The sequence below is a fragment of the Gorilla gorilla genome, chromosome 1, assembly GCF_029281585.2.
Source record: "Gorilla gorilla gorilla isolate KB3781 chromosome 1, NHGRI_mGorGor1-v2.1_pri, whole genome shotgun sequence".
In the NCBI taxonomy this organism is placed as follows: domain Eukaryota; kingdom Metazoa; phylum Chordata; class Mammalia; order Primates; family Hominidae; genus Gorilla; species Gorilla gorilla.
In genome coordinates this window covers 148,615,520-148,640,093 of record NC_073224.2, presented here as the reverse complement: position 1 = coordinate 148,640,093, position 24,574 = coordinate 148,615,520, and the positions used below count along the sequence as shown (strand labels likewise).

General features: G+C 36.6%; 1 protein-coding gene across 2 annotated transcripts in view; it reads right to left on the bottom strand.

Annotated features, from left to right (window-relative positions):
- Positions 1-24,574, bottom strand: part of HFM1 (helicase for meiosis 1) — a 142,026-nt gene that overhangs the window by 73,319 nt on the left and 44,133 nt on the right. For both annotated transcript variants that reach the window (XM_055352045.2, XM_019038158.4), the window contains exons 14-20: positions 19,600-19,643; positions 19,395-19,496; positions 18,850-18,995; positions 17,887-17,981; positions 16,771-16,904; positions 13,457-13,504; positions 9,428-9,508 (exon numbers count right to left, since the gene is read on the bottom strand). In XM_055352045.2, coding sequence (XP_055208020.2) covers positions 9,428-9,508; positions 13,457-13,504; positions 16,771-16,904; positions 17,887-17,981; positions 18,850-18,995; positions 19,395-19,496; positions 19,600-19,643 — 650 coding nt within the window. The remainder of the gene's footprint in view (positions 1-9,427; positions 9,509-13,456; positions 13,505-16,770; positions 16,905-17,886; positions 17,982-18,849; positions 18,996-19,394; positions 19,497-19,599; positions 19,644-24,574) is intronic.

Here is a 24,574-nt window from a genome sequence, read left to right as displayed (position 1 = left end):
GTCAGTGTAGAATGGCCTACTACAAATAATGGATCTTGAGAAGGGTTTTTAAAGTGACTAATATGCTTTGGTAGAGAGGAAATAATGCCATTATGACATTGGGGAAAATCCTGTTTATCCAAAGAGTAAAGTTAAAAAGACTATCTTTAGAATACTGTAATGATGGCTGGAAAAACATATGGCTTGACAGTGATTATGAGTCCTGATCAGACTGAGTTGATTAGAATCCCTGCTCCTCCTCTTATTGGGTAGGCAAGTGATCATGCACAAGTTATGTGACCAGTTTCTTAATGTAATGTGGGAATAATAAAACTACCCACACCTCAGAAGTTTGTTGTGGAGAAGATTAAGTGCAATTAAAAATGGATATATAGTACTTAGCATGGTGCCTAATATTTAATAAGTGTTACCTATTTTTATTATTAAAACATGACAAATGATAGAGAGGCCCTGAAAGAGCCCTCAAATGATATTAAAAGAGGTTATATTTTGGATTTGATTTATAAAATAACAGGTGACCACTTAAAATTCTTGAGCAATATTTTAATTAAACTGGAGTCTGAAAATAAGTTATTTCGGAAATAGAACAGCAGATTGGTTGTGGGTAGGAGTATGGGAGAAGTGGGGGTAACTAACTGATGAAATGGAATTCACTTAAGAGGTTACTGGATTCGGCCGGGCGCATTGGCTCACACCTGTAATCCCAGCACTTTGGGAGGCCGAGGCAGGTGGATCATGAGGTCAGGAGTTCGAGACCAGCCTGGTCAAGATGGTGAAACCCTGTCTCTACTAAAAATACAAAAATTAGCTGGGCGTGGTGGCGGGCACCTGTAGTCCCAGCTACTTGGGAGGCTGAGGCAGGAGAATCGCTTGAACCCGGGAGGTGGAGGTTGCAGTGAGCCGAGATCGTGCCACTGTACTCTAGCCTGGGTGACAGAGCAAGACTCTCTGTCTCAAAAAAAAAAAAAAAAGTTACTGGATTCAATAAGTTGTCTAAAAACATTCCAAAGAATTTCAAGCCTTATGAACACATAGAAAACAGCTGGGAAGAAGAAAGTAGCATCCTGCTTCTCAAGGAAAGGGCTAACATTTATGTATGTGCTAAATGTTTTGCTGAAGAAGAAAAGATTTTTGGCATTCCAACAGAGTTAGAAGCATCAAGGACATGGTACAATAGATAAAGCTAACAATCAGGAATAGAGAAGTAGCCAGGCTCTCAATTAGGATCCTGGTGAATATGTTCAGCCAACATGTGAATAATGGATTAGTTTATAAAAAGGAGCTTCTGAGAGAAGGGTGTGAGATATCAAGATTATAATTACCATGAGAACTAGTTAACCATTGCAGTATATTTAAAGATGGTTCTCTTACCCTAAATATTTATAAGTTAATATAAGGTCTCTTCCTGCTAGAGAAAATCAAAGGTTTTAAGAAAAGGCTTAGTACTTGTTGGCTTATTAATAGAGATGAAGCTTTCCTAGGTAAGACAGAAAAACATAACCTAGAAAGGAAAGCATAAGGAAAATGAGTCAAAGCAGAGGGAATGAAAAGTAATTTTTAAAGATTTGCAAGTAAAGCAAGGAAATTAAGAAACAACTTGTTATTAATATAGCTACTGAATGATTAATATTCTTACAGGAAATTCAGGATATTTCAAAGATTAATATTCTAACAGGAAATTCAGGATATTTCATAAAATACAGTGGTAGGGAGCATGGAGGACATGAGAATGTACCTTTCAGACCTCCTACTGCAAGACGTGTCAGTGACTGATGGCCCCAGCTGCTGTGCTCTGAATCATCATCATGTTTACACCGAGATCATACTTTCATGAGATGGCCCCAGTCAATGACTGAGCATGGCAGGGATGCTAAGGTACATCTATAAGAGTTCCTATCAACTTTGCCAAATGTTCTTAGGATTGCATTGCAGGCTAAGACCCCTCTCTCCCTCCCTCTCTCCCTCTCTCCTTCCCTCCTTGTAAGCTAAGATCCTCCAAGGGCTTTCTCTCTCCCATCCTCCTTGGAGGCTAAAATCCCTCCTGCCCTCCCCTCCTCCCTCCCTTCTTGCAAGCTAAGATCCTCCAAGGGCTTTCTCTCTCCCATCCTCCTTGGAGGCTAAAATCCCTCCTACCCTCCCCTCCTCCTTCCCTTCTTGCAAGCTAAGATCCCTGCCTCCCTCCTTGCAGGCTAAGATCTATCTCTATCTCTCTCTCCCTCCCTCCCTTCCTTCCTCCCTTCCTTCCAGAGTTATGGGATTCAATTATAAGTTGTCTAAAAACATCCCTTCCTCCATCCCATCCTTCCTTCCTCTCATACTTTCTCCCTCTCTGCCCCACCATGTTCCCTCCCCCTGCATTCCTTCCTACCCTCCTCCCCTTTCCCTCCTTACCTCCATCCTTTCCTTTCCTACTTCCCTCCATCCCGTCCTTTCTTCTTTCCCTCTATCCCTATCCTTCAAAGAGGTAAGATCTGCATCCCAGTTTAGTGACTCTTCCAGACTATTGCAGTTACCACCTATCTTCAGAAGGTTAATCTTTCTTAAATTCACAGTAGAAATTAAACAACAGAAGCTGGCAAGATTGCAGATTAAAAGGAATGCTTCTACACTGTTGGTGGGAGTGTAAATAAGTTCAACCACTGCGGAAGACAGTGTGGCAATTCCTATAAGACCTAGAACCAGAAATACCATTTGACCCAGCAATCCCATTACTGGGTATATACCCAAAGGAATACAAATCATTCTTTTGTAAAGATACATGCACACGTATGTTCACTGCAGCACTATTCACAATATCAAAGACATGGAATCAACCTAAATCCCCATCAATGAAAGACTGGATAAAGAAAATGTGGTACACATACACCATGGGATACTATGCAGCCATGAAAAGGAATGAGATATGTCCTTTGCAGGAAAATGGATGGAGCTGGAAGCCGTTATCCTCAGCAAACCAACACAGGAACAGAAAACCAAGCACCGCATGTTCTCACTTATAAATGGGAGCTGAACAATGAGAACACGTGGACGCATTGTGGGGATCAACACACGTTGGGGTCTGTTGGGGAGGGCGAGGGGAAGGAGAGCATCAGGAAGAATAGCTAATGGATGCTGGGCTTGATACACAGGTGATGGTATGATCTGTGCAGCAAACCACCATGCCACATGTTTACCTGTAACGAACCTGCACATCTGCTCATGTACCAGAACAGTTGAAGCGGGAAAAAATTGGCCTTTTGAGCCCTTCTCTCAGTACACATTACCTAGCAAAACAGGTAAAAACCTCAATGCAAACATACAGATGAAAATACCTAGATACTTGAGTATTATGATTACAACCTAAAAAGCAAAAACTATATGAAGCAGAATTATAGGAACATACAAACTAAAAACTGATATACAAAAAATAAACTCAAAGAGACAAAATAAAGTATTAGTAATACGAAGGAATAAGAAGTCATAAAAATGAATTAATTAGAAATACTATGTAAGAAAATTACATCTACATTAATAACAGGCTAAGAAATTACAAACCCAGCATGGTGCAGCATCTTCCACAATTTGATGGGGAAGCTCAGAGTCCCGTCTCCAGTACTGCATCCCCTTTTTTCTGGGAGGCCTCAGGTAACTTGGCCGCAGCCTCTGTCACCCTGTGACCTGCAGATACTGGGAGATCCATAGGGAGAAGTCTGGAACACCAGAAAAGCCAAGAAATTACATGCACAAATAAGAAATCATGTGAGCACACAGCATGAAGATGACTGTGTGCAAAGGAAGAGAACCCTCAACAGAATCTGACCATGTCAGCACACTTAACTCAGGCTTCCATCCTTCAGGAACTGAGAAAGGAGGAGGAGAACCAAGAGGGCCAGCTGGACACAGCCAGGAAGAGCATCTCCCACCAAAAGACCAGACCATCAGGAAGACCAGCACACTCGAAGCAGATCTTCAGAAGGAAGTCATTGAGGGTGGTTGGAGGGAAGACACAGACCCTAGGTAGAAGCTGGGAACACTGCAGTGGGCTTCAAAGCACCAGGACTCATTCCCAGCCCCTGGTGGCTCCTGGGGAAGGGTGAGTTAAACAGGTGAGGAGTGGCCCACTCTTGTCACGGACCTCTGGAATCTTAGCTGCAGAAGACCTCATGACCCTCACAGACATTTAAATTGGCAGAGAGAACTGCCTGGAGAAATGGCAGGGACAGGACTCCACCCTGTGTGGAGCCCAAAGAGTTTGGCGCAGGAATGGCTACAGTGGAGTACAGTCAGGAATGCCAATCCCCCAAGGCCTGCCATGCTCCTCTAAGTGGTTTTGGCCTTTGTTGACTGTTGGACCTAGACAGAGCAGGGCAGTCTTGTCCATGTGATGGGGCCAGTCTTATCTGAGTGCCCCCTGACTGCCAGCCTCTTCTGGGGTCCCTCCATGGCCAAGCTCACTTGCAGTGTGGCCTCAGATGTCCAACTGGGGCACCGCCTAGTGGCCACCACCATAGCTCCTTAGCCAGCAGATGCCACTGAACCATTAGATGGACCCTGCCGATGTGCACCCACCAACAGCCTCCTCACACTGCTTTGCCAACACACACCTGTCTGCAGCCTCCCCCAACCACTCTGCTGGCATGCACTCAACCATGGCCTCCCCACATCACTTTGCTAGCATGCACATGGTGCACGGACCTTGTCACCACGGCCCCACCCCCACCAGTGCACCACTGGTACATGCGGATCCCACTACGCTGCTGTCTTGCCACTGCTGATACACTGCAAACATGGACCCTGCTGTGCCACCACCACTGGTGCACATACCCAGACCTCACCATGCTACTATACAGCCACTGTTGGCATTACACATGAGTGCATAACCTTCTGCCACTGCCCCATTTAAGTGTGATTGCCAGTGAACCAGGAACACCTCTAACCCTCCAGTGCAGCAGGTACTTAACTTCGAGGGGCCAGCAAACAAAGCCATGAGCATGCAGCCCAGGAGCACTGAGCTGAGCCCAAGCCCTCTGAAATCATCCAGAAACAAAGCCAGTCAACTAAACCCAACTTATGCCACAGTAAATCTCAATGGTATCAAGGAATATAAAAGAAAAAGCCCCATCTGAAGGACAGCAACTTCAAATATTAAAGGAACATCAGCCCAGACAGACGAAAAACAATTAGTCTGTCTGGGCTGATGTTCTTGCCAGAAAGCAAGAACCCTGGCAACTCAAAATACCAGAGTGTTTTCTTACTTCCAAACAACCACACAGCTCCCCAGCAATGGTTCTTAACCAGGCTGAAATGGCTGAAATGTCAGACCTAGAATTCAGAATCTGGATGGCAATGAAGATCATCAAGGTTCATCAGAAAGTTGAAGTCCAATCCAAGAAATCTAAGGAACCCAGTAAAATGATTAACAGGTGAAGGACAAAATCGCCATTTTAAGAAAGAACCAAACTGATCTGATAGAGCTGAAAAACTCACTGCAAGAATTTCATAATACAATTGGAAGTATTAACAGCAGAATAAACCAAGCTGAGGAAACAATCTCAGAGCTCAAAAACCAGGTTTTCAAATCTACTCAGTCAGAGAAAAATACAGAAAAAAGAATAAAAAAGAATGAACAAAACCTCCAAGAAATATGGGATTATGTAAAGAGACCAAAATTTAAAACTCATTGGTAGCCCTGAAAGAGAGGGAGAGAGAGAGAGAGCAAGAAACTTGGAAAATATAATTGAGAATACAGTTCAAAACATTTCCCTGACCTTGCTAGAGGGGTCAACATTCAAATTCAGAAAATTCAGAGAGCCCCAGTGAGATACTATATAGAACAGCCATCCCCCAAGACACATAGTTATTACATTCTCCACGATCAATGGGAAAGAAAAAATATTCAGGGCAACTAGACAGAAAGGTATATGTTACCTACAAAGGGAAACATATAAAGCTAACAGCAGATCTTTCAGCAGCTCTTTCAGCAAAAATCCTACACGCCAGAAGAGTTTGGGGGCCTATATTAAGCATTTTTTTTGACAGGGTCTTACTCTGTCACCCAGGATGGATGGCAGTGGTGCAATCTTGGCTCACTGCAACCTCCTCCTCCCAGGCTCAAGTGATCCTGCCACCTCAGCATCCTAAGTAGCCGGGACTACAGACACATGCCGTCATGCTCAGCTAATTTTTAGAAAAATTTTTTGTAGAGACAAGGTGTCACTATATTGCTCAAACTGGTCTCAAACTCCTGGGCTCAAATAATCTTCCTGCCTCAGCCTCCCAAAGTGCTGGGATTACAGGCACAAGCCACTGTGCCCAGCCTTGGCATTCTTAAAGAAAAGAAACTCCAACCATAAGTTTCATATCCAGCCAAAATAAGCTTCATCAATGAAGGAGAAACAAAATCCTTTTCAGATAAGCTAAGGGAATTGTTTGCATCAGACCTGTCTTATGAGAGGTCCTTAAGACAGTACTAAACATAGAAATGAAAGACCATTACTGGCCACCACAAAGACACACTTTAGCATCTAGACCATTGACACTATAAAGCAACTACATAACATAACATAACAAGTCTACATAACAACACAATGACAAATCTACACATACCAATATCAACCTTGAATATAAACAGACTATAATACCCCACTTAAAAGGCGCAGAGTGACAAGTTGGATAAAGAAGCAAAACCCAACTGTATGTTGTCTTCAAGAGACCCATCTCATATGCAATAACACCCATAGGCTTAAAGGGATGGAGAAAAATCTACCAAGCAAATGGAAAACAAAAAAAGCAGGGGTTGCTATTCTAATTTCAGACAAGAAAGACTTTACACCGTAACTATCAAAAAGGACAAAGAAGGACACTGATAATGATGAAAAAGTCCAATACAACAAAAAGATTTAACTATCCTAAATATATATGCATCTAATACTAGAGCACACAGATTCATAAAACAAGTTTTTATAGACCTACAAAGAGACTTAGATACCTACACAATGTTGGGAGGCTTCAACACCCCACTGACAGTATTAGACAGATCATCAGGGCAGAAAACAAATAAAAATGTTCAGGACCTAAACTTGACACTTGACAAAATGGACCTAACAGACATCTACAGAACACTCTATCCAACAACAACAAAATATACATTCTTGTCATCTGCACATGTAACATACTTTAAAATCAACCACACATTCAGCTATAAAGCAATTCTCAACAAATTCAAAAACAAAATCATAGCAGGCACATTCTTAGACCACAATGCAGTAAAAACAGAAATCAATACTAAGATCTTTCAAAGCCATACAATTACATGGAAATTAAACAACATGCTTCTGAAAAACTTTTCTGAAAATAATGAACTTAAGGCAGAAATCAAGATACTCTTTGTAACTGATGAAAACAAAGGCAGAACATAGCAGAATCTCTGATATACAGGTAAAACAGTGTTCAGAGAAAAGTTTATGGCACTAAACGCTCACATCAAAAAGCTAGAAGTATCACATCAGCAACCTCACTAATATCACACCTAGAGGAACTAGAAAAGCAAGAGCAAATCAACCCCAAAGCTGGCAGAGGAATAGAAATAACCAAAATCAGAGCTGAAGTGAACAAAATTGAGAGACACAGAACCACACAAATGATCAACAAAACCAGATATTGGTTCTTTGAAAGAATAAATAAGATTGATAGACTGCTAGCTAGAATAACAGACAAAAAAACAGAAACTAGACAAATAAACACAATCAGAAATGACAAAAAAGATACGACCACCAATCTCACAGAAATACAAAAAAAAAAAACCCCAGAAACTGTTATGAACACCTTTATACACACAAACTAGAAAACCTAGAAGAAATGGGGAGATAGACTGCTGGAAACACAACCTCCCAAGGTTGATCCAGGAAGAAACTGAAACCCTGAACAGACCAATAACAAGTTTCAAAATCGAATCAGAAATAAAAAGACTATCAACAAGAAAAAGCCCTGGACCAGATTGATTCACAGACAAATTCTACCAAATATATAAAGAAGAGCTGGCATCAATCCTACTGAAACTATTCCAAAAATTTGAGGAGGGACTCCTCCCTAACTCATTCTATGAGGCCAGCATCATTCTGATACCAAAACTTGGCAGAGAAACAATGAAAAAAGAAAAAAGAAAACTTCAGGCGAATATTCCTGATGAACATAGATGCAAAAATCCTCAACAAAATACTAGCAAACCAAATCCAGAAGCACATCAAAAAGCTAATCCACCATGAGAGAGAAAGAAAGAGAGAGAGACAGGGTTCAGGACACGCTATCCCAAAATGGAGCATCTTGGCCTATTGAATATTTTAAGCTGTAGGAATTTGAGAAACAACATGTACAGGAAGAATTCTTCTGGCCTTTCCCTGAAGCAAGTAATAACACCATCATGTGAGAGGTGCCCTCCCTATACCTAAAGAATGGAGCATCTTTATCTCCATAGACACAGAGTGGAATTTGAATGAACAGGCTTTGCTAAATTTCCCCCAATTTATTACACTTAGTTCATATCCCCTTTGTCCTATCATATTTCTCCATGACTTTTCAATCTTCATCACACCTGGCATAAAAACATTCAGGTTTAACCATTTCTTTGGGTCTTCATTTCCTTATAAAGGCCCCCATGTCACATAAAACATATTAAATAAATTGGTATGCTTTTTCTCTTGTTAATACATTTTGTTATATGAGTCCCAGTTAATGAACCTAAGATGAGTAGAAGGAAAAGATATTTTTACTAACCTTACAGAAGTCTAACCACCAGATTATCAATGGTTGAATATTTAAGAATATAAAAAGCATATTAAAAGCATACCAATAAAAGTATATCTATAATAGTTATAACAGGTTTAAAGCAACCCAAAGATTCAAGCATTTCATTCCTCTGCCAAAAGTCACCAGAATCAGTGAAGACAAATTCTGTGCACCTGTGCCCAGGCACGGTGGCTCAAGCCTGTTCCCAGCACTTTGGGAGCCCGAGGCGGGCAGATTACAAGGTCAGGAGATCGAGACCATCCTAGCTAACATGGTGAAACCCCGTCTCTACTAAAAATACAAAAAAAAAATTGGCCGGGCATGGTGGCAGGTGCCTATAGTCCCAGCGACTCGTGAGGCTGAGGCAGGAGAATGGCATGAACCCGGGAGGCGGAGCTTGCATTGAGCTGAGATCTCGCCACTGCACTCCAGCCTGGGCAAAAGAGTGAGACTCTGTCTCAAAAAAAAAAAAAAAAAAAAAAAAAAAACTATTACAAATAGGACTTGTTTAAATTTATCATGCCTATGGCTAATAATGATGATACCCTGTTGAGAACTGAGATCACAATTTAGTTTTATCATCATCTAAATTTTAGTAAAACAAAATTTTAATTTAGTCTTAAGTAAACAATTGCTAAATTTACTGACAATGATAAGAAATTACCAGTTGGTTTGAAATTAACACCTTCATCCATCTTTATTAAGTCCAGGGATGATAAATCATTCAGATTCTTCAAACATAATTCTGTTTAATTATAGAAAACACATTTTAATTTTAGTAAAATAGGGAAGTAGGGAAAAATAATTTATTATTAAATATGCTAAAGTTGTGCTATTACTGTGTAACTGTTCTAGAAGAACCATAGTCCCTACTTAAGCAGTAAGAGAAAGCTCATTTAAATAAAAACGCTAACTAATATGCTAAAAACATTTTCTAAAAGTAACAAGAATACAAGTAATAAAAATAACATTCAGTAAGTAGAAATAACACTTAAAACTTGGAGTATTTAAATGATACACATGTATTACCTCATTTAATCCTCAAAACATCACAATAAGGTAGACACCGATATTTTCATATATAGGTTAGGAAACTAAAGAATAGAGGCTAAGTAACTTGCTCCAGGTCTAAGTAACCACTTTGCTATCTGCCCTCCATTAAGGCAATAGTTTTCTTTTTCTTTTTTCTTTAAACTTCTATCAAAGATATATTAATGTATGCACAAAGTATAAGAAGTCAAATAGTTCTGCAAAGATTATCCCAAAAACCACCAGTTCTTCCCCTCCTCCCTGTTTGCCACTTTCTTGAAGCAACAACTTAAAACTGTCTTAACTGATGCTTTTAGGTGTTTACTTTTGTTTCTCTGACAGGAAGCAATACTAGTTCATGCTCACTATTGATGGGGATCAGAGCAATTGTAGTAATCTGCTGCTGACAGTTCCTTCTCTGCCTCATGCTATAGTCCAGGAGATATAAGATAGTTCAGAGCAGACAGTGGGAATACTGTAATAATTCAATCCTAAATAGAGCAGCCACTCAAAAAAACACCCTTAGAGTTCTTTGGGAAATACTTTAGTTTAAGCAACACTCTTTAGACAGCTTGATAGTGTTAAGCGCTTGGTTAAGTAAAGATTTTGAAGTCTTTTCTAATTTTCTTAATTACCCACTATTAAATCAGTTCATTACCCACTCACTACTCGATAAGTCAATGAAAAATGCTTACTTTACCATAAGCTGAGCATGATTCTAAGCTCTATGTTTACAGCAGTTAACAAGATAAGGTTCTTCTCTTTAGAACTTATATTTTACAGAAGAAAGCAATTAACATACAAATAAATAATAAGGTTTCACATATACTATAAAGAAACATAAGGCTAAGAACCTATATAGAATGATTGTGTAGAATTTTAAATCTTTTTACTAAACCTTATCTTTATTTCCTTTCCTTTCTTTTTCTTTCTTTTTATTTTCCTTTCTTTTCTTTTCTTTCTTTTTTTTTTTTTTTTTTGAGACAGGGTCTCACTCTGTTGCCCAGGCTAAAATACAGTAGCATGATCACAGCCCACTGCAGCCTCAACCTCCCAGGCCCAAGCAATCTTCCCACCTCAGTCTCCCAAGTAGCTGGAACTACAGGCATGTACCACCACAACACCAGCTAATTTTTTTTAAAAACTTTGTAAAGGTGGGATCTCCCTATGTTGTCCAGGCTGGTCTCAAACTCCTGAGCTCAAGGCAATCTGCCCACCTTGGCATCCCAAAGGTATTACAGGCATGAACCACCATGCCCAACCTATATGTATTTCTCATAAATGCTATATATTTTGATATAGAGTAAGGCTATCCTCACCCTAATTGTCCAATAAACACATTACCTTTTCTAAAAACAAGGAAAACAACAACAACATCATAGAATCATTTTGTCTTCCTCTCAGTAAAGGTGGGTTTAAGTAAGATACCACAGGAAGACCTCTCTAAAAAGTTAATATTTGAACAGAGACCTGAATAAAATGAAGGTGTAAAATATGCAAGGAGTGTTCCAAAAATAAGGAACAAAGTGTGCAAAGGACTTGATGTGGGAACAAGCTTGGTGTGTTTAAGGAATAGCAAGAAGGCCAATTTGGTGAGAGTAGAATAAAAGAGACAGAAAGTGACAAGAGATGTAGTTAGAGAAATAGGCAGGGAGATATCAAGCAGGATTTTGTGGGCTGTGGTGAAAGTTTGTATTTTATTCTAAGAGTGATGGGGAAGCTATTAAGAGTATACTGAGCAAGAAAGTATAATCAAGTTTAGGAAACAGCATATACTATGCTAAGGATCCTTCCTGACAGATTTAAGGCAGAGCTCCAAGGATAATAGCAGGGCTCAGAAAATGCTGACTCAAGGCATTTCGAACTCAATAAGACTAAGAGGACTTCAGAAACAAGAAAGTCACTCTGATCTTTCCCTGCCTTTCTGTGTGAAGCATGGTCATAAAGGAATTCTCTGACCTACCTTGTCTAAAAGTCTAAGACCCTCATTCCAGGGTGGAATGGTCCTGTCTCATACCCACGGAATGGTCCTATCTCATGCCCGAGAAGAAAGAATGCTACATAGAAAGGCCAAGAAGAATCTGAACAAACAGGCCTTGTTAAGTTCCTCCCAGTTTATTAACATTAGATAATACCCTTTTTGTCCAGCCATGTTTCTCAACAACTATCCATTTTTTTCATTAGACTTGCCAGAGAAATTCAGTTTTCCCTGGGTCTTTGGGTCTTAATTTCTGAAGGCTCCCATATCATATACAACTTTGATTAAATAAATTTGTTACGCTTTTCTCTTGTTAATCTGTCTTGTTACAGGAGTGTCAGCTGTGAACATTGCAATGAATGAGGAAAAGATGTTACTTTTTTTCTCTCCTATAATACCAAAACCTTAATATTCGGTTATATTTAGCTATTCTTGTTTATAAGGCAAAACTTTGCTAACCGTATAGTGACTGAAGACAATGCAAATATGAGCTGTGATTCTGCTAATTTAACAAGAGATAAAACATTAAAGTTATCCGAATATAGCAATATATCTATTTGTCTAATTTCTTGAGTGTATTTGATCATTATTTTCAAAATATATGTTTAATTAAAAATTCCATTACAAAATTTATCAATACCTTGAAGATAACACAACTTATAATCTGTATTTCAACATGAATACAGCAGCATTACGAATATATGCTATTGGTTATGACCATGTTTTAAGAACATATTTATTTCTTTAAGCAAGACAATTTTACTGCTTTATCTTTATCTCTGCATTTTTATTTGCCACACATGTATATCCAAGTAGAGAATAAATTTAAATTGGCTAAATATTTTTAGAGGACCTAACATATTTTCTTTTACTAAGGAGACAGTTTCAACACAATGAAAAGGTAGCAATTTCTAATCTGAATAAATGCCTAACAATATTTTATATTTTAAAAAACAAGTAAGAAACACTAGTTGATAAACTAAATAACAAAGCTGAGGTTGGATAGGAATACATCTTTGGCACAGGTTGGGATACAAAGCCCATAATCAATCTAGGCTTATATTTTTCAATTAAAATTAAGTAGAAAAGAAAAATACATGTTGGGCATGGTCGCTCACACCTACATTCTCAGTGTTTTGGAAGGCAGAGGTAGCAGGATAACTTGAGGCCAGGAGTTTGAGACCAGGCTGGAAAACACAGTGAGAACCCCTTTCTAAAAAAAATACAAAATTAACCAGTTGTGGTGGCTCATGCCTATAGTCCCAGCTACTCAGGAGGATCATTTGAGCTCAGGAGTTCAAGGTTACAATGAGCTAGGATCACGCCACTGCATTCCATCCTGGGTGACAGAGTAAGACTGTCTCTTTTAAAAAAAAGAAAAAATACAGAGTGTGTATCTGTAGGCATATTTTCAAAGACCAGGGTGATGTTAGAAATAAAAACCAAATAAACCAAGTTAACATATTATACAAAGAAAGATATTCTGATAGAATAAATTGATTAATTCAGCAAAAAAGTATATATGCCAAGCTTTTTGTGTGAAAAAGAAATAGTTCACATTATTTTTCTGCAGACAAGTTTCCTTTTTTAAAAATGATTTACAAAAGCATATTCTTACTTTCACAATAACTGAACTTTTTCACTAAAATATATAGAATCTAATTTTTAGAATGAAATGCATCTAACCTTGTAATTTTGCTTCAATTCCATCTTTGTTCAATCCAGATGCAAAACCTGCATGTCATGAAAAAGTAAAATAGAATTTAGTTCATCTTTACAGACTCAGTTTATACCCCAGTTAGCTAGTGAAGAGCAGTCTAATGAAATCTTATATAAGAAAAAAAAAATCTCAGCTGATTGAGTTCAAACAAGGCTTAAATATCCATAGAAACAATGAACAGGAATATCATATTTTAACAAGAATGGTATGGAATAAATTTCCAAATGTTTTATACATAGCAAATATCTATCAAGTGATTAATATCTTCTAATGAACTTTCATTATAACATGAATGTTCCTAGGAAAATATGTTTTGTAATAACAACCATTTTGTGCTATTCACTAAAGCTGAAACTACACATACCCTTTAACACAATAATTTCACTCCTAGGCACATACCCACAGATATACATATACATGTGTATCAAAAGATATACATATAACAATGTTCACAGCAGCATTATTTAAAATTAATAATTTCCTTTCATCAAAAGATTTATATTCATATAAACAGAATCTTTTCAAGAATAGATAAAGCTAGCCTATGGTATGTAAGTCAGAATAGCATTGACTTCTGGGGGCAAATACTGACAGAAAAGGAGCATGAGGGAACATCTAGAAAATGTTCTATATCTTAATCTGGGCTGTGGTTACATGTGTGTATATGTGTGTATAAACACATATATAAAACTTCATTGACCTCTACACCTCATATTTGTGCAGTTTACTATAAGTGATATCTCAATACAAAAAAGTAACTACAGAAAATAAAGTAACTATGAAAAGGAAGAAATGAAAATTAAAACATGAAAAGATACCAATATTCATACATAATATTGATAAAAATACACAAGCATACACCCTGAAGGAAAGACTGGAGAAACAAAATATGGCACTTTTGAACACTGCTGGTAGATATATGAGCTACTAAGGTACCAATTTAGCCACAGGTATCAAATTTATAAATGCATATATCCTTTGACACAGGAATTTCATTTCTAGAGATTTATCATACAGATAGATTCATACATGTAAAAAATGAAGGGTTTTTTTGCTGCATTGTTTGTAAGAGCAAACAATTAGAAAAAGTATAAATGTCCATCAATTGGGGATCATTTAAATAAGTGATACATAAGTAAATGGAATATTATTTAGCTATTACAAAAAAAAGCTTCCAGCCAGGCATGGTGGCTCACGGCTATAATCATAGCACTTTGGGAGGGTGAAATCAGAGGATCGCTTGAGCCCACAAGTTCTAGACCAGCCTAGGCAGCATAGGGAAGCTCTGCCTCTACAATTTTTTTTTCAAAAGTTAGCCAGGTGTGCTGGCATGTGCCTGTAGTACCAGCTACTCTGGTGGCTGAGGTGAGAAGATCACTTGAGCCCAGAAGGTTGAAGCTGCAGTAAGCTGTGATCACACCATTGGACTTCAGCCTGGGCAACAGAGTGACAGCCTGTCTCAAAAAAGCTTCCAAGACATACTAAGAAAAAAAGGAATGTGCAGAAGACTAAAATAATGGAGGTTTAAAAAAATATGCCACAAGGCCAGGCACGGTGGCTCACACCTGTAATACCAGCACTTTGGGAGGCCAAGGCAGGTGGATCACTTGAGATCAGGAGTTTGAGACCAGCCTGGTCAATATGGTGAAGCGCTGTCTCTGCTAAAAATAGAAAAAATTAGCCAGGTGTGGTGGTGCGTGCCTGTAGTCTGAGCTACTCAGAAGGGTAAGGCAGAGAATTGCTTGAACCTGTGAGGTGGAGGTTGCAGTGAGCCAAGATTGTGCCACTGCACTCCAGCCTGGGCAACCAAGAGAGGCTATCTCAAAAAAAAAAAAAATGCCCACAAATTCTTTGATATTCTGCTCTCTGAGAGATGAACTTAATCCCTCTCGCCTTCATGTGACCAGGACTCAGTGACTTGCTTCTAAAAAACAGAATAAAGCAGAAGTAATGATGTGTGACTTCAGAGACAAAGTTATAAAAAAGTACTGCTGCTTCTGATTTAGTCTGTCTCTGTCTCTCTCTCTCTCTCTCTTTCTCTCTCAGATCATTCATCCTGAGAAAAGTCAGCTGCCATGCTATGAGGAAAGATCCACCTGGCAAAAGACTGAGGCCTGCCAACAACTGTGAGAAACTGAGGCCTCTAACTTACAGCTCTGTGAGTGAGACAATTTAGAAGTGAATCTTCAAGACCCAGGAAAGCCTTCAGATGACTGCAGCCCTAGCTGACATATGTTGCAATCTGAAGAGAGCATCTGACCCACAGCCACCTAGCTAAGACACTCCCAGATTCCTAACCCACATAAGCTGTGTGAGATAATAAATTCTGGTTGTTTCTAGATGATTTGTTTTAGGGTAATTTGTTAAAAGGAATGGAAAACTAATACAATATGCCACGATTTGTGTTTAAAAGGTGCGAAACTAAAATTACATTTTCTTATTTACTTTTATATGCAAAAAATATTATACAAAAAAGATATACCAATGATTACAGAACTAGGGGAGGGAAAGGCGAGAGATGGGAATTGAACAACTGTGTGGGTGGGGATATACATGGAAGAATTTTAGTTGTATATATTCCTTCACTTTATGATTTTTGAACTAAGTAAATGTATTACCTAGTTGAAATATAAGTTTTTAAGTGATATGAGTATTTATATAGATATTCTTTTAATATAGGCTTATATTAATTACTCTTTGAGATCTGAAAGTTTTGAACCTCTGTACATTAGAATGATACTTCAACAAGTCAGGCTTTAATTTGGTATTTCAACAACCCCAAGTTGAATGAATGAGTGAAAAAACCCTCTGGAAGACACATAACCAGATGTGGGTTAGCTTTAGAAGCAAGATGAAAATTGTGGCAGCAACAGTAGTACTATATACTTTCATATCTTATAAACTGAAAAATAAACAGTCATAAACTCAGAAAAAGTGAGTAGCTGAACACTAAGTACAGAAAAAATTCAAAACTTTTTGTAACTTTAACTTATTTTCAATGATTTAGACATTTCTGTTATTTTTATTGGAGCTGAATTTTTTTCTACTAGATCTATTTTTAATGGTGTTGATTTCAAACCTTGTTGAAACACTAGAAGTAAAACAGATAAAAATTTCTCAGCTTGTCTACTCTTGTCTCTAAATGTATTTGGGACTGTTGTTACCTTTTGTTTTGTTACCTATTAGTTTCTGTAATCTATCTATCCTGTAACTTATTAGTATAAACACAGGCCTAGCTGGCTTGAAAAAATTACTACTTTTCCAAGTCAAAGTAACAAACCATAATGAGATGGATTTTTCAAGGCTCTGATATAAAGCAAAGTTGATCGTATCCATTCCAAAGCAATATTCACATCCGTGATGGTATGCAGTACTATCTCTGCATTTAAATGTTCAATAAGATGTCTGTGCAAACTAACGAAAAAAAAACTTTGCATTATGAATATGCAGTTCAATGCCATAACTCTTACTTTTTAACTTTAATAATATAGAATATACCCATTGCTACTTTACTAATTCATGAAATATAACTTAATTTCCAAAAACATAAAAGAAAACCTTAAAAAGTCAGTTCAACTTCTAAAAGGCTTCAGATATACCTCTCTACTCTATGGCTGTAGAAGACAGGTTATTGCTTTAACAAAAGTTGAAGCATAAATTATATCCTACTTTCTCCAAAAGAGAATACATTAAATACCTTACTAATAGGTTCCAGATTTCCTCTATTATTAAATTAAAATAAGAAGTGAAAATGATATTTCTCCTTTATTACAAATTAGTAATTATAAATTTACATAATTTCATATATAAATTATAATATAATCATAATTACTAAGGCTTTATTACAAATTAGGGTTTGTTATAAACAAGAATACATGCTTGCCAAGAAATACCACTGAATAAAACTACTACCTTTTAAAAAAATTATTAAATTCCCTAAAATGACACAAACTTTCTAGTTAAATTGTTGAAAACTTTACAGAAAATTGCCTTAAAAAAATCTCCAAACCAAATTTCCCTTTGATTTTTTTTTTTTTTTTTGAGATGGAGTCTCGCCGTTGCCCAGGCTGGAGTGCAGTGGCGCGATCTCGGCTCACTGCAGGCTCCGCCCCCAGGTTCACGCCATTCTCCTGCCTCAGCCTCCAGAGTAGCTGGGACTACAGGCGCCCGCCACCTCGCCCAGCTAATTTTTTGTATTTTTAGTAGAGACAGGTTTTCACCGTGTTAGCCAGGATGGTCTCGATCTCCTGACCTCGTGATCCGCCTGCCTCGGCCTCCCAAAGTGCTGGGATTACAGGCGTGAGCCACCGCGCCCAGCCTCCCTTTGATATTTTAAAAGGAAATAAAATAAGCTATATTAGCATTAGTATCTTTTTGGAACTTTTTTTTATACTACCTGCTTTCTACAGTGTCTCTACAAGCTAACATCTGAATGTACTTGTCCCTTGTGCTTAATCGAGTCATGATAACTGCAGTAGCTGTAGTGTCAAACTGGGGAGAAAACAAACAGAAATTTAGTGAAGAAGAGCACATCTTGGTAGCAGTCCTCTGCAATAACTGAAGACTTCCATTTTATATTAAACAGTCTCCTTGTCTGAAATAATACTTCGAAAAGGCCTTAAAAATGCTCTCATTTTGTTAACCTAAAATTTAATTTAAAAGCCTTCCAAGAGTATAGCTGTAAATATCACTTTGGTTTCAATGTAACATAATTTTGGCAATGTTAAAATCAAAACAAACTTTGGTAACTGTATAAAAGTTGTAAGATTTGGTATAATTTACATATAATCTGATTTACTCTATGAAATTGTAGAACTGTACAACATAATATTTACAAATGTTTTGAAAATATAATCTTCCTGATGTTCCCATAATACCTATAAAAATGACTTATTCATGTATTTGTCAGAGTAGGGTATGTTTTGAAATGTATTTGGGCTAACTTTTGTCATAATTCCTGGGAACACTATTAGCATTTAGTGCTAGGACCTAGGGATGTTTCATGTTCTGTAATGTGACAGCCCTAAGCAAGGAAAACCTATTCCATCCAAAATGCCAAGAGTACCCCCATTCAGAATTAAAAAAAAAAAAAAAAAAAAGTCAAAATCAAAAAGACCTTTAACAGCATACCCATTCATAAACCCATCCCCTCATCAGCCAAGACAAGCTTAGACAGAATGAAGGAAGTATGTCCCAGTTGGTGAGGCTTATCTTACTTTTATTCCTCCATTAAAGGTAAATTTTCTCTGCTATATTACTTTTAAGCCTGATACAATTATGACATGCTAATCAAAAAATACACAATTTTTTTGTTTTTATCATGTTTTTAAGTATAAAAAGCAAAGTTATTGTCACTTACTTGAGGTCGACCAGCTCTACCAATCATCTGTAGAATATCTGTTTCACTGTACTCTTCAAACAGTCCTCCAGCATAATGCATTGTAGATTTTATAACTACTAGGTGAGCAGGCAAATTTACTCCCATAGCTAAAGTACTGGTAGTAACTGCATCAGATTAAGACATAGTAATTTTGAGCCATTTAACTTTATTGCTTCAGGAACATTTTTAAATAAAAGACATTCTTATAAATGTAATAAAAACTCATACATAAGAAATTTAGAAAAGAAAAAAGAGCATTACAATCTAAAATAGTAACACACCTTAAATCCAAAAACCTATTAAATTCTTGTTTTTCAAATTACACCATGTTCAACAATATGATAAAGAACTAAACACTGCCAAAGAATTTACTGTAGGATCTACATGCATAGGTAACCACTTAATTTTATATTCTCAGAAGAAAGGCAGAAACAAGCAGAACACTTGCACTTTTTCCTTTTTTCCTCTTAAAAATAATTTTCCAAAATATTTTATAGTATCCACGAGAAATATGTTTTACTTACAAAGAACTGGTAAATCTCCAACAGTAAAAGCTCCCTCAACTACTTTTCTATCTGACAGCTCCATACCAGCATGATGATAAGCAGCACCATCTTTTAAGATATCTGTAATAGAAATATATCAGCTGTGACTATTAATATTTCATCAATAATTGGCACCTTTCATCTATATGTGAAAATGCTATTCAAAAATTATCTCTAAACCTACCTCTCAGTTTTGAATCTCTTACGGAATATGCATACTTCTGTAACCTATTTAAAAATACCATAAAATTATTGAGTTACTCCCAGTAACATTAGAGAACTCTGAAACAGTTTATTATTTTAAAACTTAGAGATATCAAAAAATTTTCACAATATCATTATCTGAAAACTATTTTAAGAAGTAGAAAATATCCAACTTTCATATTCAAAAGTCCCTAAACTTATGAGCTACAATATTAAAGCTCACTTTTAAACCAAGAATTTGGAAAACTCACTTTCCCCAAGAAAACAACATAATTGGTGATTAACAAGTCAGTATAAAAGTCTACTCTCATAATTTGCCTAAAAAAAATTATAAGAAGTAACCATTTCTAAAACTACTATATTACTAGTAAATAAGCCAAAAAAAAAAAAAAACATGGAAATAAACCATAGTGTTTCTAGTGCTCTGAGACATGGCATTTAAAAAAACTAGGTTAGGAGGAAGCAAGATGGTCAACTAGAGATGCCTAATGCTCATCTTCCCCACAAAAAAGAGCAAAACAATGAATAAACAACTAACTACATTTTGAACAGAATGACTAAAGGAAAGTGCCTCTCTATAAATTTGAAAGAGGTGATTATTCCACTAGTTGTGCAGACATCAATAGAGGGACACAGGAAACATGAAAAAAAAAACCAACAAAAAAAACAGGAAATACACCACCAACAAAGGAACGCAATAATTCTCCAGTAACTGATTCCAAAAAACGAAATTTGTAAATTGTCTGAAAAGGAGTTCAAAGTAATGATCCTAAGAAAACTCACTGAGATACAAGAGAATACAGATAGACAGGTCAATGAAATCAGGAAAACAATTCATTATCTGCATAAGAAAGTCATTCAAAAAGAACCAAACAGAAATCTTGGAGCTAAAGAATTAAATGAATGAAATCAAAAATAGAGAGCTTCAACAGCAAACCAAAACAAGCAGAAGAAAGAATCTGTGAAATGAAGTTAGGTTTCTGAAATAGCCTAGTCAGAGGGAAAAAAAAAGAAAGAGAAAAGAACAAAAAAGAGTGAACAAAGCCTACAGGACTTATGGGACACCATTAAGCAAACAAGTATTCATATTATGGAGGTTCCAGAAGGAGAAGAATGAGGAAAAGGCATAGAAAGTTTATTTAACAAAATAATTGCTGAAAATTTCCCAAGTCTTGGGAGAGACATGGACATCCAGTTCCATGAATCTCAAAATCACCAAACACGTTCAAACCCAAAAAGGTCCTCACTGAGGCACATTATAATCAAAATGTCGAAAGTCAAAGACAAAGAGAGAATTTTAAAAGTAGCAAGAGAGAAGTGTCAAGTGATTTATAGGGGAATCTCCGTTAGACTATCAGTGTTTCTCAGCAGAAACTTTGCAGGCCAGGAGAGCATGAGATGATACATTCAAAGTCCTGAAAGAAGACAATATTGCCAGTAAACAATACTATACAAAGCAAAGCTGTTCATCAGAAATGAGGAGAAATAAAGTCTCAGCCAGAAAAATAAAAGCTGAAGAAATTCACCACTAGACCTGCCTTATAAGAAATGATTAAAGCAGTTCTTCTACCAGATACAAAAGAATGATAATTAGTATCATGAAAACATATGAAAGCATAAAACACACTGGTAAAGGTAACTACACAGTCAAATTCAGAATGTGCCACCACTGTAATGGTGGTGTGCAAATCTTTCAAATCTCTATTATGAAAGTGAAAAATCAAAATAGTAAAAAATACAGCTACAATGAGTTGTTAAGGAATACTGAATATAAAAAGATGTAAACTGTGTCAACAAACATAAATTGTTGGGGGAGGGCAAAAATCTAGAGTATTTGTATGTGACTGAAGTTCAGTTTAAAATAGTCTATTATAACTACAAGATATTTTACGTAAGCCTTGTGGTAACTGCAAAGCAAGAAGCTACAGAAGATACAGATGAGAAAGAGAAAGGAATCAAAGCTTAGCGCTACAGAAAAACAACAAATCACAAACTTATACAACAAGAGGAAGAAAGGAACAACTGATCTACCAAGCAACCAGAAAACAATTAAAATGGCAGGATTAAGTCCTTATCTATCAATAATAACCCTGAAGGCAAATGAATTAAATTCTCCAATCAAGACATATAGTGTCTAAATTGATAGAAGAAAAAAAAAAACCAAGATCCAACTATATGCTGCCTACCAGAGATCCATCTTAGCTATAAGGACACCGGCTGAAAGTTAAGGGGTAAAAGAAAATATTCTACATAAATAGTAACCAAAAGAGAGCAGGGTGGCTATTCTTACATCAGTTAAAATGACTTTAAGTCAAAAACTGTTACAAGAGGCAAAGAAGGTCATAATTTAACGACAAAGGGGTCAATTCATCAAGAGCACATAAGAATTGTAAATATATAAGCACCCAACACTGAAGCATAAAATATATATAAAACATTATTAAAGGACATGAAGAGAGAAATAGATAGCAATACAATAATAGGAGGGGTCTTCAATATCCCACTTTCAATAATGATAGATTAACCAGACCGAAAGTTAACAAAGAAATACTGGACTTGAATTTTACTTTGAGTCAAATGGACCTAACAGACAAATATAGAACTTTGCATTCAATAGCAGCAGAATGTATATGCTTCTCTAGAGCATACGAAACATTCTACAGGACAGATCATACATTAAGCCACAAAACTAGATTTAACTATTTTTAATTAATCTAAATTCAAGACGATTGAAATCATATGTAGTATCATTTCTGACCACAACAATATGAAACTAGAAATCAATAACAGGAAAAATCTTGAAAAAAATCACAAGTATGTGGAAACTAAACAACATGCTCCTAAACAATCAATGGTCAAAGAAACCAAAAGGGAAATTAAAAAATATCTTGAGACAAGTAACAACGGAAAGACAACACACCAAAACCTATGAGATGCAGCAAAAGTGGTTCTATTAGGAATTTTTTTTTTTTTTTTGAGACAGACTTTCACTCTTGTTGCCTAGGCTGGAGTGCAATGGCACGATCTCGGCTCACTGCAACCTATGCGTCCCAGGTTCAAGCGATTCTCCTGCCTCAGCCTCCTGAGTAGCTGGGATTACAGGCATGTACCACCACGCCTGGCTAATTTTGTATTTTTAGTAGAGACATGGTTTCCCCATGTTGGTCAGGCTGGTCTTGAACTCAAGAGGAAATGCAATAAGTGCCTATATTAAAAAAGAAGATACTAAATAGACAGCCTAACATTATATCTACAGAAGCTAGCAAAAGAACAAACTAAATGCAAAGTTAGCAGAAGAAAGGAAATAATAAAGATCAGAACAGAAATAAATCAAATAGAGATCCACCAAAAAAACATAGAAAATGATCAATAAAACCAAGACTTGGTTCTTTGAAAAAATAAAATAAACAAATATCTAGCTAGACTAAGGAAAATAAAAAGAAGAAACAAATAAAATAAAAAATGAAACTGGAGAAATCACCAACAGATGCCTCAGAAATTAAAGAGATCATAAAGGACTATTATGAACAATTATATATTAATACTAACAAATTGGATAACCTACAGGAAATGGACAAACTCCTAGAAAAATACAACCTGCTAAGTTTGAATCAGGAAGAAATAGAAAGCTTAAACAGACCAATAACACATAATGAGATTGAAGTAGTAATGAAAAATCTTCCAACAAGGAAAAGCCCAGAACCAGACAGCATCACAACTGAATTCTACCAAACATTCAAAGAAGAATTACCACCAATACTTCATAAACTATTCCAAAAAATACAGCTACAGGGAATACTTCCAAACATATTTTGTGAGGCTACTATCACGTTGATACCTAGGCCACATAAAGACACTACAAGAAAACTATAGGCTAGTATCTCTGATGAATATTGATGCAAAAATCCTCAATAAAATATACGCAAACTGAATTCAACAACACATCAAAAAGGATTATACACCATGGCCAAGTGGATTTATTCCTGGCAAGCAAGGCTGGTTTAATACATGCCAATCAACCACTGTGATATATCACATTAACAGAATGAAAGATAAAAAACACAAGATCATCTCAATTGGTGCAGAAAAAGCATTTGACAGCAAGTTCAACACATCCTTTCTTGATAAAATCTCTTAACACGCAGGCATATAAGGAAAACTTCTCAACTAACGTAACAAAGGCCATTTATGAAAAGCCCACAGCCAACATCATAATCAATGGGGAACAACTGAAAGCTTTTCCACTAAGATACAGTACAAGGCAGGGACGCCCACTCTCACTGCTTCTATTCAACATAGTACTGGAAGTACTAGCAAGAACAATCAGATAAGAAAAAAATAAATAAAAGGAATTCAAATTTGAACGGAAGAAGTAAAACTATCTTCATTTGCAGACAACATTATCTTACATGTAAAAATACCTCAAAGATTCATTAAAAAACTGTTAGAACTAATAATTCAGTAAAGTTGCAGGACTCAAAATCAATATACAGAGATTAGTAGCATTTTTAAACAAAAATAATAATTTAACTGAAAAAGAAATCTAGAAAACAATCCCAGTTATGACAGCATAAAAAAATAAAATGCTTAGGAATAAGTTTAATTAAGGAGGTAAAAGATCTGTACACTGAAAGCTATCAAACAATGGTGACAGAAATCCAAGACAAAAATAAATGGAAAGATATCCTGTGTTGATGGATTGAAAGAATTAATATTGTTAAAATGTCCATACTACCCAAAGAAGTACAGATTCAATACAATCCCTATCAAAATTCCAATGGCATCCTTCACAGAAATAGAAGAAAAAATCATAAAATTAACTTTGGGATGCCGAGATGGGTGGATCACAAGGTCAGGAGATCAAGACTATCCTGGCTAACATGGTGAAACCCCATCTCTACTAAAAATACAAAAAAATTAGCCAGGTGTGGTGGCAGGCGCCTGTAGTCCCAGCT